Source organism: Staurois parvus, unplaced genomic scaffold, assembly GCF_062004578.1.
Source record: "Staurois parvus isolate SC_StPar_1 unplaced genomic scaffold, SC_StPar_1.0 ptg000209l, whole genome shotgun sequence".
Classification (NCBI taxonomy): domain Eukaryota; kingdom Metazoa; phylum Chordata; class Amphibia; order Anura; family Ranidae; genus Staurois; species Staurois parvus.
In genome coordinates this window covers 3,630,107-3,645,593 of record NW_028318005.1, presented here as the reverse complement: position 1 = coordinate 3,645,593, position 15,487 = coordinate 3,630,107, and the positions used below count along the sequence as shown (strand labels likewise).

General features: G+C 37.4%; 1 protein-coding gene across 1 annotated transcript in view; it reads right to left on the bottom strand.

The window, feature by feature from the left end:
- The window catches only part of SLC6A1 (solute carrier family 6 member 1), a 268,154-nt gene that overhangs the window by 96,660 nt on the left and 156,007 nt on the right, over window positions 1-15,487 (bottom strand). Inside the window, exons 3-5 of the mRNA XM_089678691.1 lie at window positions 10,517-10,648; window positions 9,429-9,529; window positions 3,107-3,216 (exon numbers count right to left, since the gene is read on the bottom strand). Coding sequence (XP_089534817.1) covers window positions 3,107-3,216; window positions 9,429-9,529; window positions 10,517-10,648 — 343 coding nt within the window. The remainder of the gene's footprint in view (window positions 1-3,106; window positions 3,217-9,428; window positions 9,530-10,516; window positions 10,649-15,487) is intronic.

Sequence of the window (15,487 nt, the reverse complement as noted above, 5' to 3'; positions counted from 1 at the left end):
AGACTGGTGCAATACAATATAGATGAAAAACTGAATTATTAAGGACGCAGGTTGTTGTCCATCTATGAAATTAAGACCTAATGATCAATTTTTGCTAGACTGCACCTTTAATAAGCTCCATAATAAAATATATCCCATGCTTGTGTACACTGATATATAAATGCATGAGAATGTGCTAGAGCTTGTAAATTCACACAACTGAGCTTAAGTACGAGCAGAATTTTACAATTAGCTATATTTACAGGAGGGTCAAGGTGTGAAATACACTGGCTTACAGTCAGTGATGACTATCAACCAACATACACATCAATCTACTACACTATACCAGACCACTTTACAGATTGTACAGTCCGGTAAGGTGCATGGTTTGGAAGATTGTGGCCAATGGATTCACGTTGCACTAGTGTTGTGGAAGAGGAGAGCACTTAATAATATATACCAAAGGATATTACACTATTATACGTTTTTTCGGAGGTATTCCTTATGGCGGGAAGGACGCATTTGGAGCACCAATTTTTGTGGAATTTTGCCATGGAATGAGATTTAAAGCTATACACAAGTCTAGATAGGGTAAGAGTATTTAATACAGCCACTTAGAAGTGGACATTGGGTAGACGTTTTGCACACATTATGCACTGGGTTTTGAACTTATTTTGTTTTAGGAAATAGGGATAATGCACTATGTATAGTTTTTTCTTTTTGAGGTACACGTGGATTACGAAGGAGTGATTTCATGAAGGTGGATTGATTAGTAGCATGAATTTGTATTGATTTGAGGATTTCACAGATGCTAAGAGGGTTTTAGTTTGACTTTGGACTTTCAGGAGGAGAAAGTGTGACTTTTTTGCGTCTAGGGTGTTTCAAACAATCTTTATTATTATTTTAGTGTTTTGTATCATATTTTTGGGTGAACCGAATTTTGTTATTGTAGCTGAATATCCTATACAGCTTTACAACATAAGGTGGATAACATTCAACACACTGGTATAAAATAACCATGATCATGATGGTATAAACATATTTTTCAAGAGTAAATACTGTAGATTTAGTTTTCTAGCTAGTTCTGTTAATCACTGTTTGCGTTTAAACCAAGCACATAACCCCAGTGTCCTTACACAAAACTCTTTCTGAAAGTACACCAAATCACTATTTGTGGTGCTTCTATTATTATTATTATAATACAGGATTTGTAAAGCGCCAACAGTTTATGCAGTGCTTTACAACATAAGGGCAGACAGTACAATTACTGTACAATTTAATACAGGAGGGATCAGAGGGCCCTGCTCGTTAGAGCTTACAATTTAAGAGGGAGGCTATTATAGTTATCCACATGTGGGAAATTTAAAAAACTTTGGAGATGCATGTGGTAGCCTAATAATAATAATAAAAATGAAATTATTCTGCCAATTTCAGCTTTGCCAGTCTTTGGATTTAAAGACTGAAGGATGATCAATGTGTTTTTGCTTTAAGATCATATACAATACTTATGTACTCTCCAACCTGTTAGAATCATATTTAAGTAACAAAGAGTATATTGCTCTAAAAGATCAAATTCAAAATTCAAATGCTGTCTTCCAAATCCTGCAGGACTGCTTTACAAAACCATGCCACAACACATATATCTGTGTACACTGATGCTTATTCATGATTCAAATAAAATGGAGGTGGCCCATAAATTGAAAACAGCCCACGGTGCAATGGGGGATTTACTAAAACTGGTGCACACAGAATCGGGTGCAGCTGTGCACAGTAACCAAGCAGCTTTTATCTTCAGCTTGTTCGATTAAAGGATAAGTTCACTTTTGGGAACGTGTTACATGTTCCACCCGTTTTTAGGGTGGAACATTTAACATGTTCCCATAGCTGCCCGCCACCTCTCTCCTTCTTAAGTCTCCACATACTATCAGTCAAATTTGAAAACAAATTTGAAAACAGCTCAGCCATGCGGGGCTCCACCCACACGGGCGCGTCATTCATTCACAGACTTCCGTGAATGAATGAACTGCAAGCCCCGATAGCCTTAGAAGCTGTGGGATTGTAGTTTTCAATGAACTACCACAGTGTTGTGGAGCACCGTGGTAGTTCATTCAAGCTTCCAGTCAGAATATCTGCTTGCTCATACATCCCGTACATCCCATACATCCCGTACAGCAAGCAGATATTCTACTGATTGCTGGTATAATACTTTCCAAGCTCCTGCAGACAAAAATAAAAAATGTGCATTTATTATTTTTATCCTTTAAGTTTTGACCATAAGACCTAGAATCTGATTCATTACTAAGCACAGCTGCACCAGATTCTGTGTGCACCAGTTTTTGTACAATACATAAAACAAAATAAGGTCAGCACTAATCCAAAAAAATACAATAGATATAGCTGCAGGCAATAGATACCAATATACCAAGATCCTATAAGTACTATAAAGAGACATTGCAGCTCTATAGCTGCAGATTAGTGCTGCAATCTCTCTTTATAGCAGTTTTAGTAAATCTCTCCCAATGTGTCCACCACTGGACCAGCTAAAGTACATAGCAGCAGTATATTAGCAACTTTTGTAACAAAGACAAATTTTTTTAAAGCAGAACTCCATGTAAATTTTTTATTTTACCATGCAGTAGGGCTGTGCCCGCACTGCATGAGAAAACTGCCCATTTTGTCCAGGAAGTTAGGGAATATCTATACTTACCCTGTCCTCCGATCCTACGGAAAACCATGCTCCCTCACGTCCAGCAGTGGACTGTTCCTGCCATCCTCACATCCGGAGCCGGTCTATGGGCATGATGATGTCAGGAACAGTCCATTCACAAGACAGGGACTGGCCTTGCTTTCCAAGGATCAGCGGATTCGGTAAGTTCACTGTTATCACCCCTTGACAAAAACAAGCAGTTAGCCCATGAAGTGTGGCACCGACCCCACTGCATGATTCAAAAAAATGTTTCCCCTTATTTCTGCTTTAATGTGTTATTTTTAAAGATCTAAGATCAAAGTTTCTCTTTAAATAAGTCAATATTTATACATGCCACAACAATCATCAATAAATCCATTTTAATCGAACAATACGCATATTCACATGTAATAAAGTCCAGAAGATGAAAAATTAACTTACTCCCAAAACTCAACCACAGCGCTAGTCATGTTGGTGGTGTTGGCATAACTATAATTGGAGAAACAGAGCTCCGTGTTCCATGCATTGTCACAGTGTTTCCAAGGTAGAGCCTAAGTGGTTACAAAAAGACATGAAAAAAAAACATAAAATACACACAAATAATGAATATAGTGGAACTCTAGACATTTATATTTGTTAAAGCCCTTGCTTTTAGTTGTTGGTTGTGTCCATTTGGGGGAATTTCACCAATACTTCCTGTCCTGGTGAAAATGGTAATTAAAACAGGGAGTAGGGGTAAATTTCTCCATAAGAGCAGGGAATTATTAGCACCTCTGAAAGGTTTGTTTTGCTGTATGTGATCCACAAAGGGAAACTTCTTTTCTGTCCTTGAAATAGTTGTCATCTGGAATAGGGAGTAAGAAATAATCCTACCCCATGAGATACAGCAATAAAGCAACTTGGCTGTGTTTCTCTCCTTTGTCCAAGCTGTTCTAAACTAAAAATGGACTGGAGTTCCACAGACACAGTTATCTAAATAAAGCGATCAACATTTTTACAGAGAAGGGCAACCAAAACTGATAAGTGGCATGAAGGACCTTAGATGTGAGGAAAGATTAGCTGAGCTAAATTTGTTCTCTCTTGAGAAGAGGCGATTAAGAGAGTATATGATCAACATTTATAAATACATAAGAGGTTCATATAGTGAAATTGATGCAGAGTTATTCACTTTAACTTTTTTCACTTTAATGGCCAGGGCATTTTTTTGCTTTTCAGCGCACTGTACCCAAATGAAATTTATATCATTATTTTCACACAAATAGAGCTTTCTTTTGATGGTATTTAATCATCACTGGGCTTTTTTTTTAATTTTTTGGTAAATAAATGCAAAAGTATGGAGAGCTTTTCTTTGCTTCTGTTTTAAAATTTTGCAAATAAATAATCTTTCTTTATAAATTTAGCCCAAAATATATTCTGCTACATTTCTTTAGTGAAAATAACTTAAATTGGTGTATATTATTTTGTTTGTGTGAAAGATACAGAGTCTACAAACTATTGTGTATATCTGAAAATTGATCAGTCCTAATGTACTGACGTTCTATCTCATTTCTTGACGCCCCAAAATGTCAGGAAAAGTAGATAGTCCAAGGTATTTAGTAAGAGGCATAGTGAGGTTTTTAAAGTTGTAATTTTTTTGTCTCATTTTCTTTTTTTACATTCTGTCACTAGTGCAGTACAGCATCATCATATGACAGGTGTGGTGGTGATTAGTAATACTGACTGGTGACAGTATGTTGCTGTAAACTGTTGCTAAACCCAGGACCCTGCATTCACTGTATCTGGTCCCCCACAGTACACAGAACATGAAAATGCAATGACTTAAGTAAATATAAACTGCTAAATACCTTTTCTCATCAGCAGTATATAGCAGTCTTGTGATGTCTATCAGTGTCCAGCCGAGCACATGTTAAAACTTGTAGGAGTTTTCATTCTGCTCTGGTGGGATGCAGGACCCCTGACCCCTGTCTGGACACTGGTGATTGGCCCTGTGCTGATCACATGCACTCTCTCAAGAAAAAGAAAAATCTCTCTAGCAACACACACCAAACTGAGCATGTGCAAAGTATCTCCACACGATATCAGGAGATAAGAGGGGGACACTCGAAGAAGGGGAGGATCAGAGAAGTCAGGATCAAACAGTGTTTTTACACAATGCAGAGGATTAATCCCTTTGGTTTCACAGTGAGTATAACAAGCATGCTTTACTGCATATACAAACTAATTTTACTGTTGTGGGTTTAGTAATACTTTAATTATTTATTTTTAAATCCAATTTTTAAACATTTTTTCTTTAACATTTTTTTTTTAATTTTTGACAATTTCTTTACATACTATTATCAAAGTAGTTCAGTGTCACCATAATGACACTGTACCACCCTGGGGAGGTGATCAGAGATTTTCTTTACACTATTCTTGCTTATAACAGTGATGATCACTGTTATAAGCAATCCTTTGAACTGTCATGGATTTCACTCATAACTTAGAATTTACTATTGTGATGCTGTGATTGGTCAAAAGTGATTACATGGTAATGGATGCTGTGATTGGCCCAGGTACCATGTGATTACTTGTGACAAATCACAGCTTCACAACAGTAAGCAAAATGTTATGAAAGCCATTCATGACAGTTTGCTTACAAGTTTTCATGTGATCATTGTGATTGGACATATGATACCCCAGCCACAACACAGTGGCTGGGTACCGAGTGTCGTGATCCACTGTGTCCAGTGGACACAGCGCTTAGGGGATTGTGCTGTTGCATGGACCAGGGGGCACGCCAGTGTGCATGTACTCAGCAACAAACAGGTACGTTGCTGAGCCTGCAGTTGCCACCCACTAGCAGTAAATCCACTGTTAGGGAGTAGCAGGTGGTTAAGATCATTACAAAGGACAATGGGTTACTCTTTACATCTGGAAAAAAGAGATTTAACCTCCACATAGAGAAAGGTTTCTTCACAGTTAGTGCTACAAAAATTTGGAATAGACTCCCTCAAAAAAATGCCAGCTCGGTAGATTGTTCTAAAAATGAGCTGGATGTATTCCTAAATACAAGAAATGTAAATGGATATTAACATTTATAGCTAATGAAGCCAGAGATTGTTGATCCAGGGAATATTGGACTGCTGTGGACTGCTGTCAGGGGATCAGTAACAATTTTTGTCCCCTGCTGGAGCAAATTGTACCGTGCTTTATAGGGGGGGGGGGTTGCCTTCTTCTGGAGTAACTGTGCGTATAGCATTCTGTATATAGTTGTCTACATTGCTTTTTCCTATTGGTTGAACTTGATGGACTTGTGTTTTTTCTCAACCTTACTATATAACCATCTAACAAAAGCTTAAAAAATGTGCCCATTTAAAGGAAGTGGACTTCCCATCTGATATTTAAGTTCCCATTCATCTTTGTCAGATACTGGTAATCAATCCACGAAGTCTAAGGAATAACCTATCACCTGCCTAAAGAATAAACCCACCTTTCTGAAATATATGTTGTTTTGTATGGCAACAGAATAAAGATTTGTGAATATTTATTATTCCTTAATGCTTGTAAATACAAGATACCATGATTTTTTGGTACACCGTGCACTGATTGATGGCACTAAATTGCACTACTCTTGATGAAGACACTATTTTTGATAAAGCAAGTTGGCAATAAAAGCCATTCCTTTAACTTTGGACACTGATTAAATTTGTTAGCTGCAAACAGCAGATCTATAAAGAAAGGTATAAAGAAATATAGTCGAGATGTAAATTGCATAGAAGTGAAGAAACATTTCTAGACAGATAAAAAGAGAGAGCCTGCAAGATCAGGAGTTAGAAAAATTGAGAGAGGCAGACAGAAAGAATAAAAAAAGGAAAATGTTTAGAGAAATAGAAAGTCTGTAAGAGACAGACAGAAAGATAGTGAGTGTAGAATAAAAGACATGGAGGATAAAATAAGAATAGGAGAAAGAGACAAAAATATAGGGGAAGATTGTGAGACCAAGAGGGTTGGATGAAAGAAAGGAACCATCATTTTAGATAATAAAACGGTAATGAGAGATCTACTGTTTGCAGATTAAACAAAAAATATATTAGGTCAAAAATTATTTAAAATTTTAAAAGTTAAGTTTTATTGTCAAATAGGTTAAATGCATGGAAACATTACATCTGCAATAGCATATTGCAAATACAAGCAATACAATACTATATCCATTGTGCTCATAAAATTCAGGTATGCAAACATTTGGGAACATTTCTAATTAAATATGAGAGATACTTCAAACCATTATAGGTGAGATATACTGTATGTGTTTTTAAAAGACTGGGTTACACTTTTAAAAATATTAACCTCCCTAGCGGTATGATTATGTCCATATTTCTGTGCTGAAAGCGGTAAATTTTTTTGCATGGAAATATGTCGTTTTTTTATTGTAGGTCTGTCATTTTTAGGAATAACTCACTGAAATCTGTCCGAACAAGAGTCTAGTAAACATCCCGGGTATGATAAAACTTGAAACACGAAATCTTAAATTATAATTTAATAAATAATCATACAAAATAATAATATAATAATAATAAATTTAATTCAATAATATAATCAAACCAAAACACTGAAATTTGAAATATAGCGCCAAGTTCGCACATCACTGAGCAAAGTCGCAAAATCGTTTTGAGTATCTGATGATGAATTTCCCCACAAATCATTATCACTCAATTCTGCAAGTGGTTCTGATTTACTATCGCTGTTCTCTAGCTGGTCTAAAACCGCTTTTGACCTAAAGGGACGCTTTTTGGACACCATGGACATTTCTCAGTTTCCAGGCAGAAAGAACAGTAAAAATGCAGGCAGGGCACAGGACAAAGCACTCGGGACAAAATGTATGTGAAATGGTTTGAAACAGTAATGTTTTACTATGCAATATTCGTTTATCAGAAAATTTCAGTTTTTAAAATTTTTAAATTTGCCGACAGTTCCGGCCCCCGTATGTCCCGACGCTCGCAGGGACCAGAACACGGAAGCCGGATGCCAGCATCGGCTGGAGGAGATGGCCGGGGATGCATCGCAGGAGCGAAGGACAAGGTAAACGCTGCAGGGAATCCCTGAGCAACGCCGCATGGTAAGCCCGCGTGTAGCTCGGGGTTACCGCTTTTGGTACTGAAACTTTACCCCGAGCTACACTCGGGAATACCGCCAGGGAGGTTAATATGATGCAACTAACCTATTACCACAATTCTGCTAATTTCACATCATATATTCTACGATTTCTTTACAGATACATGTATACCATTGATCTTGGCAAATTTAAAAATAACAAAATAAACAACAATAATGATGTACAAAGCAAAGCATGCAAAAACAACCAAATAGTTTATTGCAGTCAGATTAGAGGAAATCTTTTCCCACTGGTTATACTGGCTGTACTTTATTTTACAACTGAATCATATCCTTATGTAAAGGGATTTTTAATCTTATGTCATGTTGTTTTCAAACAATACAAAAACTGCCATAATTATATATTTTGATAAATTAAAATATAAGAAGATATAAGATAAAAAAACACCCTTCGGATTCATTGGTATTATTAACTATAATCTTGGGTCTGTCCTTTGCTGATGCATCCATATCTGTCCCATGCTACCTCACCTGTCCAGAGCTATGAGATATTTTATTTTATGCTGTTACTTTTGGTAGCTTTTTGATATTAGTATATAGCAGGGGTCCCAAACTTTCCAGTTTACTGTCCTTCAGGCATAAGGGGGGCTGGATTGTGGACAGCGGGAGTAGAAAATGCCCCGGCATCAGTGCCCCATCATTGGCTTTAATGAGAGGAATAGTGCCCAATTGTTGATGTCAATGAGAAGAATAGTGCCCCATTGATTGTGTCAGTAGGGGGAATCTTGCCTCATCATTGGTGTCAGTAGGTGGAATAGTGCCCCAAGGGCCAGATAAGGGCAAGCAAAGGGCCACATCCGGCCCCCAGGCCACAGTTTGGAGACCACAGATAGATAAGATCTCAGTCCTAGTAACCAGAGCATGGATGTGTTTTTGCTGGCAGAAGGAAGACAAACAAAAGAAGTGACCTTCTAGTTAATGCCATCTGATTTGGCAGATATAATGTATATGAATTTAATCCAGCACCATGGACAGCAAATTCAGACTTCTATTACCATTTAGAAAAATTCCAATATCATTTTTCTTACACAGAAAAGTAGAGCTATTAAAGCTGAACTTCAAACAAACAATGTGCCATTAAAATACATACAGTATGTAGGTGCTGTTTTACCTGCCAAAGGATTTGCATTTCTGTCTGGCCAGTTCTGAGATTTGCACAGTCCCGTAATGCAGCATAGGAGGATGACATCACTTTTTCTATTACAGCAAAGATAAAAAATGGCATCATCTCTGCTGATTGGACAGCGAAGGAGCAGCAGCATACTATTAAGTTTATACCGCTGCTCACTCTGCTTACATATGCAGACAGCACACCTAGTACTGCCCCTACCTCTTCCAGTCTGAGTTCTGCTGTGTAGGACAATGGCAGGGTGTTGATACTAAGCCAAATCCAGGTCCTTACAATACAGTAGTTGAGTTTACTTCCTTGACTACATGATTTTTTCATGAAAACATGGCTGAATTAATTGGTGTGTTGTTTTATTATCTGCCCGGATGTCAGCTTTAAGCTTTGAAGCATGGGATACACTTTGAAAGTCACATATTACATAACTACATTGTAAATCAGTTTACTAAACAAGCTCACAAGGAATACAAATGTACTGATACTTACCGTAGTGAATGAGTTATATAAATAATAAATGGCCCAGGCAATAATAACAATATAGTAAATATTGAGCCAGAAGGAGAGAACAGCAGCAGCCAGCCCCACACCTGTAGAGAAAACAAATGTGCAGACGATGATAAGAGACAGAGAGAGAAAGATTTTCATAATAAAATGCTAGTCACTCACATGCTTCAATTTTCAACCATATACAAAATTTTAATTTTCAATCTGTTACAGATCACATTTTGTAGCTGATAACATATTTAATAAAAAACAAAAGAAAAAAATTTAGGATGAAAAATCTATTTTGATTGAGATTTTCTCAACTTTAGATTAGATAAGATATGCTAAATGAAAGGACTGCATTGAAAAAGGATCATCTGATACACTTAAAAAAAAATGGTTAAAAAACGTAATATTTTGGCTGATTGCCTCTACAAAGAAATGTTATGTCAGACTGTTCAGAAAAAAGCCTCACAAATTTTTTACTAGACCTGATCTGAATATAGAAGGACTAAGGGGATCAAGTAATTAGTTTCCAATAAGTCTGGGCACCTCGACAGACTACACTTGTATGGTGTAGATTGTGAGAAACTAAGACAAATATATTCCTGTTAAAGGGTAAGACCACCAAAAACTGATGTTTTAACAGATCCAGTCAGAAAGAACATGTATAGATGGACTTTTATTTGCATTTGAACTTCTGCTTTTCCCCATACAAGTCAACCAGAATGAAAAAGCAGTTTGTTATTGTCTAGCTTTGTACACAATATAAAGGTTTGTTTCTTTCCTAAGAATCCATCTGCCACCTAAACTCTCACAGCCTTTTGTGTCCAAGTATGTTACATTTTTGTATATCCTCAGTCAAGTTTTCCAGAAGGGACTCCTTCCTTAGTTTAGGACATAAATATCACACATTATTTTTTTACACATTAATAAGTTATTTGACATGGTATACATATTTGTACAGTTTATATATATTTCAACATTACACACATAAATAGTATTAATAACATGTACCTATGTAACATAAATGGAAAACACAATAGAAAGCACGGTGCTAATAAATAATTTAAAAATAATTTCTCATATACCTTTAAACATTGGCGCGAGTCTCCATACACCAAGACCTCCAATAGATGTGTATTGTCCCAGAGAACACTCAAGTATAAACAAGGGAACCCCAGCAAAGATAAGGGTTAAGAAATAGGGGATAAGAAATGCCCCTAGAAGGCAAAAAAAAACAATAGTCAATTTTCTTAGTGTAAGTTTGTACAGTATACACAATCTAACCCAGACATTTCAAACTCAAATAAAACTCAAATAAAACAAATTGAGTGGAATACATCTTCTCAATATATATATATATATATATATATATATATATATATATATATATATATATTTATATGTAAAATATAATATAAAAAGGTTATAGCACTTTGGTAATTGACATTATAATAATAACTGCAGCCTACAACATGTTGTAGCAGAAAAAGGGGTCATACATTTTTTTTTTAAGTATTGAGAAGAAAACTTACATGTGGAAGTGTAGCTTTTGTCAGATGAAGAACAGCAGGGCTCTCTTTCAGTAAAAATTCTTACACCTCTAATGGCCAGAAAGGAGGAGAAAAAGGGGCCACATAAGTTTAAAAGAGAAGTATGGCCAAAGCTCTTTGGGCCATTCTTCCCCTGGAGATCGCAGGAGTGCATTTAGTTCTGAACTCCTGTGACTCATATTCAGCCAACAGCAGACTAAAGCTCATTGTTGCCTTATGTCCCTCAGCCAGTCCAGGCTCACGATCCACCCAGATGCCTGAACTGGCAGCTGGCTCAGCCTCTCAGAGAGATGCTGAGAGTCCGCATCTGCCGCTCCCACCCCCTCCACAGCCCAGTGCTCCAGTGAGCGCTGGAGGGGCAGAGCAGAGAGTCGGTGATGGACATTCACTGACTCTCTGTACTCTGAAGACCGAGAACTGAGTCTTTGATAGCTCAGTTCTTGGTAGACATGTGCATTTCTTCTTAATTAGTTTTTCAGATGAAAATTTCATTTTCAACATTGAATCTCCAAAATGACATAGTAACAATTGTCAACAAATACGAAAAAAAGTTATAACGACATTAACAAATGCATTTGTTTCATTCGAATGACGTCACATGATGCTATAGTAGTTTGGAGGAAATGATGCTGCAGCCACCTGGGTAAGTATAAATGTTTTTTTTTCATCTCAAATTTATCTTTTAACTATTTGCTGTCTGGGGCAATTTTTTCACACCCATGCTAAAATCAGCATTTTTGGCTTGAAAATTACCTATAATACCAAAACAGTATATATTTTCTGAATGCAGAGGCCCTGGAGAATAAAATGGTGGTAGTTGCAATTGTTATACGTCACATTATTTTTGTGCATCCATTTATCAAATGCACATTTTTGGGAAAAAATACAATAAAATAATTTTAATGCACGCAAACACAATGTAATGCCCATTTTTTTGTAAAAATAGAAAACAATTATGTTGTATTGAGTAAATAGATATCAAACATATCAAGACTCAAAATTTTGTGCACCCAAGAAATGGTGACAAACTATGGCACTCCAAATTTTTGTTTAAATGCAATGTTCATGTGTTTTTGTACAACAACTACATCAGTGTCAGTGTTCAGTGGAAATGTATTCTTAGGCCAGTGGATGGAGGAGTTTTTGGGTTTGTAGCTGCATAAACACATGTGGCCTGTGCGCTGTCTGTTTTGTAGAATTTGTAGATTGAATTTAACAGGTTATGGGCGCAGGCATAGGGAGATACCCAGACATAGCTGACTACAACAAATAGCAAATGCAAGATACAGCAACAGAAAGAAGACTGCAAAAGAAATGAAAAAAAAATGGCCAGTAACACAGCTGCAACAAAGCTTTAATTTGAAACCTGAAAAATCAGAATTACCAGTCTTGGAAATTCAAGATGAAAACGCTGCTATTAAGAGAAGGTACTTGGAAATGTATACATGAAGTCAGGCCAGGACACCCTTCAGATGAGTGGATAGAGAAAGATCAGAAAGCTCAGAGCACAATCTCTATTATCATAGAAGATGATCAAATCATACATATAGGTAAATGTGAAACTGCTAAAGAAATGTGGGAAGTATTACAAAAGATGCATGCAATATATTCAGGATTACATAAGGCACAACTTGGAAATGGCTGAACACCTGAATGGTAATGGAGAAGAAATAAAATATAAAATAAAAAAGATTTTCATGTCGCAGCACTATTATTTAGTGGTTTACCAGAAAGTTATGAAATGCTTGTCTCAACACTTGATGCACACCCAGATGATGAACTGACATTAGAATATTTTAAGGGCAAACTTATGGATGCATATAAGCGTAAAATTCAAAGCATTAATAGTGACAGTGATTTTATTGCATAGTCTGCTTTAAAGATTAAACATAGGAATAAATACAGTAACATGCAACAAGAAACATATGTTTGCTTTGTGTGCAAGAAACAAGGCCATTTAAAAGCAGATTGCAATATCTGGAAAACTAGACTGCAAAAACAAACTAAACTCCAAAAGGCCAAAAGTGTGAATGAAGAAACTGATTTTTTTCTTCAGATAATGAATATGTTTTTCAATCCAAAAGCTGCACCTCATCTTTGCAGGCATGGTGTGTTGATTCTGGAGCTATGAGTCACATGGCAAATTACAGAAATGTCTTTATTCACCTTAACCAGCATTTTGAGACTAAAGATTTTGGGGATGTGGCATATTACGTAGAAATTGATGTACAGCCTAAAGAAGATGGCAGCTTCCTGTTAAATCAGAAATTCAAAATTGAGGAAGCGCTTCAGCAGTTTGGCATGACTAAAGCCAAAGAATCAAGTACTACCATGGACACAGCATACCCAAAAATGGAAGGGGATGAAGATCTTATTCCTACTAATGGTCAGTACAGACAAGCAGTGGGGAATTGCTATATATTGCAGCCACTATATGTTCAGACATTGCTGCTGCCATGTTGCTTGACACAGGAGTGAACCACCTCAAAGATACTGGACATAAATTAAGAGACTCGTGCGATATCTTAAACAAACAAAAGACTTGAGTCTGAAGCTGTCTGCAGTTGGTGATTTGAACTTCATAGGATTTGTGGACTCTGATTGGGCAGGTGAACTAAGCACTAATTATACACCTGCATACTTACCTGCTTTGTGCAATGCTTTTGCACAGATCAGCCCTGATCCTCCTCTTCTGGGGTCTCCCACTAGCGCTCCTGTCTCCCCACTTCCCCGATTGCCCCACAGCAAGCTACTTGAATGGGAGCACCCGAGCCATGCTGTGTGTGTGTCTTGACTTAGCCCCTCCTCCTGATCTCTCCTTACTGGATGTGATTGACAGCAGTAGGAGCCAAAGGCTTCCTCTGCTGCCTCAATATCCAGTGAGGAGAGAGATTAGAGTGAGCCGCTGCTTTCATTCACAGCTCTGGATCGAAATTGGGCTCAGATAAGTATTATTATTATTATACAGGACTTATATAGCGCCGATAGTTTGCTCAGCGCTTTACATTATGGAGGGAGGCAGTACAGTAACATTACAGTTCAATACAAAAGGGATTAGAGGGCCCTGCACCTTGGAGCTTACAATCTAGGAGGGAGAGGATAGTGGTACAAGAGGCAATTAGCTGGGGGGATGGAGTGGTTGGGGGAGTAGGGGATTCTAGTAGTTAGCCGGGGTCAGGGTAGGCTTCCCTGAAGAGATGAGTTTTCAGACTGCGCCTACAAATGAGCAGGGTAGGCCATAGGGTAGGGAGTTCCAGAGGATGGGTGAAGCCCGTGAGAAATCCTGCAGACAAGCATGGGAGGAGGAGACAAGGGAGCTAGAGAGTAAGAGGTCTTGCGAGGAGCAGAGAGTACGGTTTGGGTGGTATTTAGAGACAAGGTTTGTGATGTAGTTAGGGGCAGTGTTATGAACGGCTTTGTACGTCAGTGTTAGTGTTTTGAATTTTATCCGTTGGGCACTTGGAAGCCAGTGGAGGGTTTGGCAGAGAGGGGTGGCAATACAGAACGGTTAGTAAGGTGAATGAGTCTGGCAGCAGCATTCATGATGGACTGGAGTGGGGATAGCCTGCGATGAGGTAGGCCAGTGAGGAGGGAGTTACAGCAGTATAAGGGAGAGTGGGTGGTAACTAAACACAGAAGGTTTTTTACCTTAATGCAAAGAATGTAAAACAAGCTTACAGGTGCAATGGGGATGGTATGCTTCTATCTGTTTTTTTCAAAGGGTGAATTTCAGAGTGAAAGCAATAATGTACAATAATGTAGAAAAACGTGGTTTTACTAGATTTTACAATTACCCTTTATTATTTTACATTTACCTAATATGATGACCAGAATCTCTCCTGAAATTAGCTTTTGTCATTCCCTACAGCGCCACACTGAAACTGGTAGAATGGAAACTGGTAGCCAAGAGTTCAGTTTTAAAGAACTGCAGAATGGAGATTTCTGAGTTAATGATACTTACAAATATTCAATTTACTCTCAGCTAGAGAGTAAGTTCAGGTTTTAGTAAAATAAGGAAGGTGACATTTTGCTGAGAAGCGCATTATTGTCATAATCCTTTCTGAAGATTAATCTCAGTGCACAAGTACAGTACTTCAGAGCTGTTGTGTAATTAAAACAGCATGAAATTCTTATCTCTCCGATTGCATATTTGATAAAGTTCTCTTTACGAACCAACTGACAACTTAATGTCTAATTTTTAAAAGGATAATATGCCCTTGCATTTGGTAAGGATTAATTTGATGATATTATTACTCCCTGAATGTTTGTGAAAACTTAAGCAAAGTATCACCTACCCTTATCATCCCTCCCAGTTAATTTTACTTAAAAGGCAACCTAGGGTTTCATATCCTGTCTACCTATCATAAATGACACTCCTGTACATTAGAGCAGGTAAACCAGTGAAGTGTCTTTGGACATTGTCCAATACTAAAATTTTAGTAAAACGTTAGATACTTATGCCTGGTATACACTATCAGTTCTTTTTTTCGTTCAAACCAGTTGACT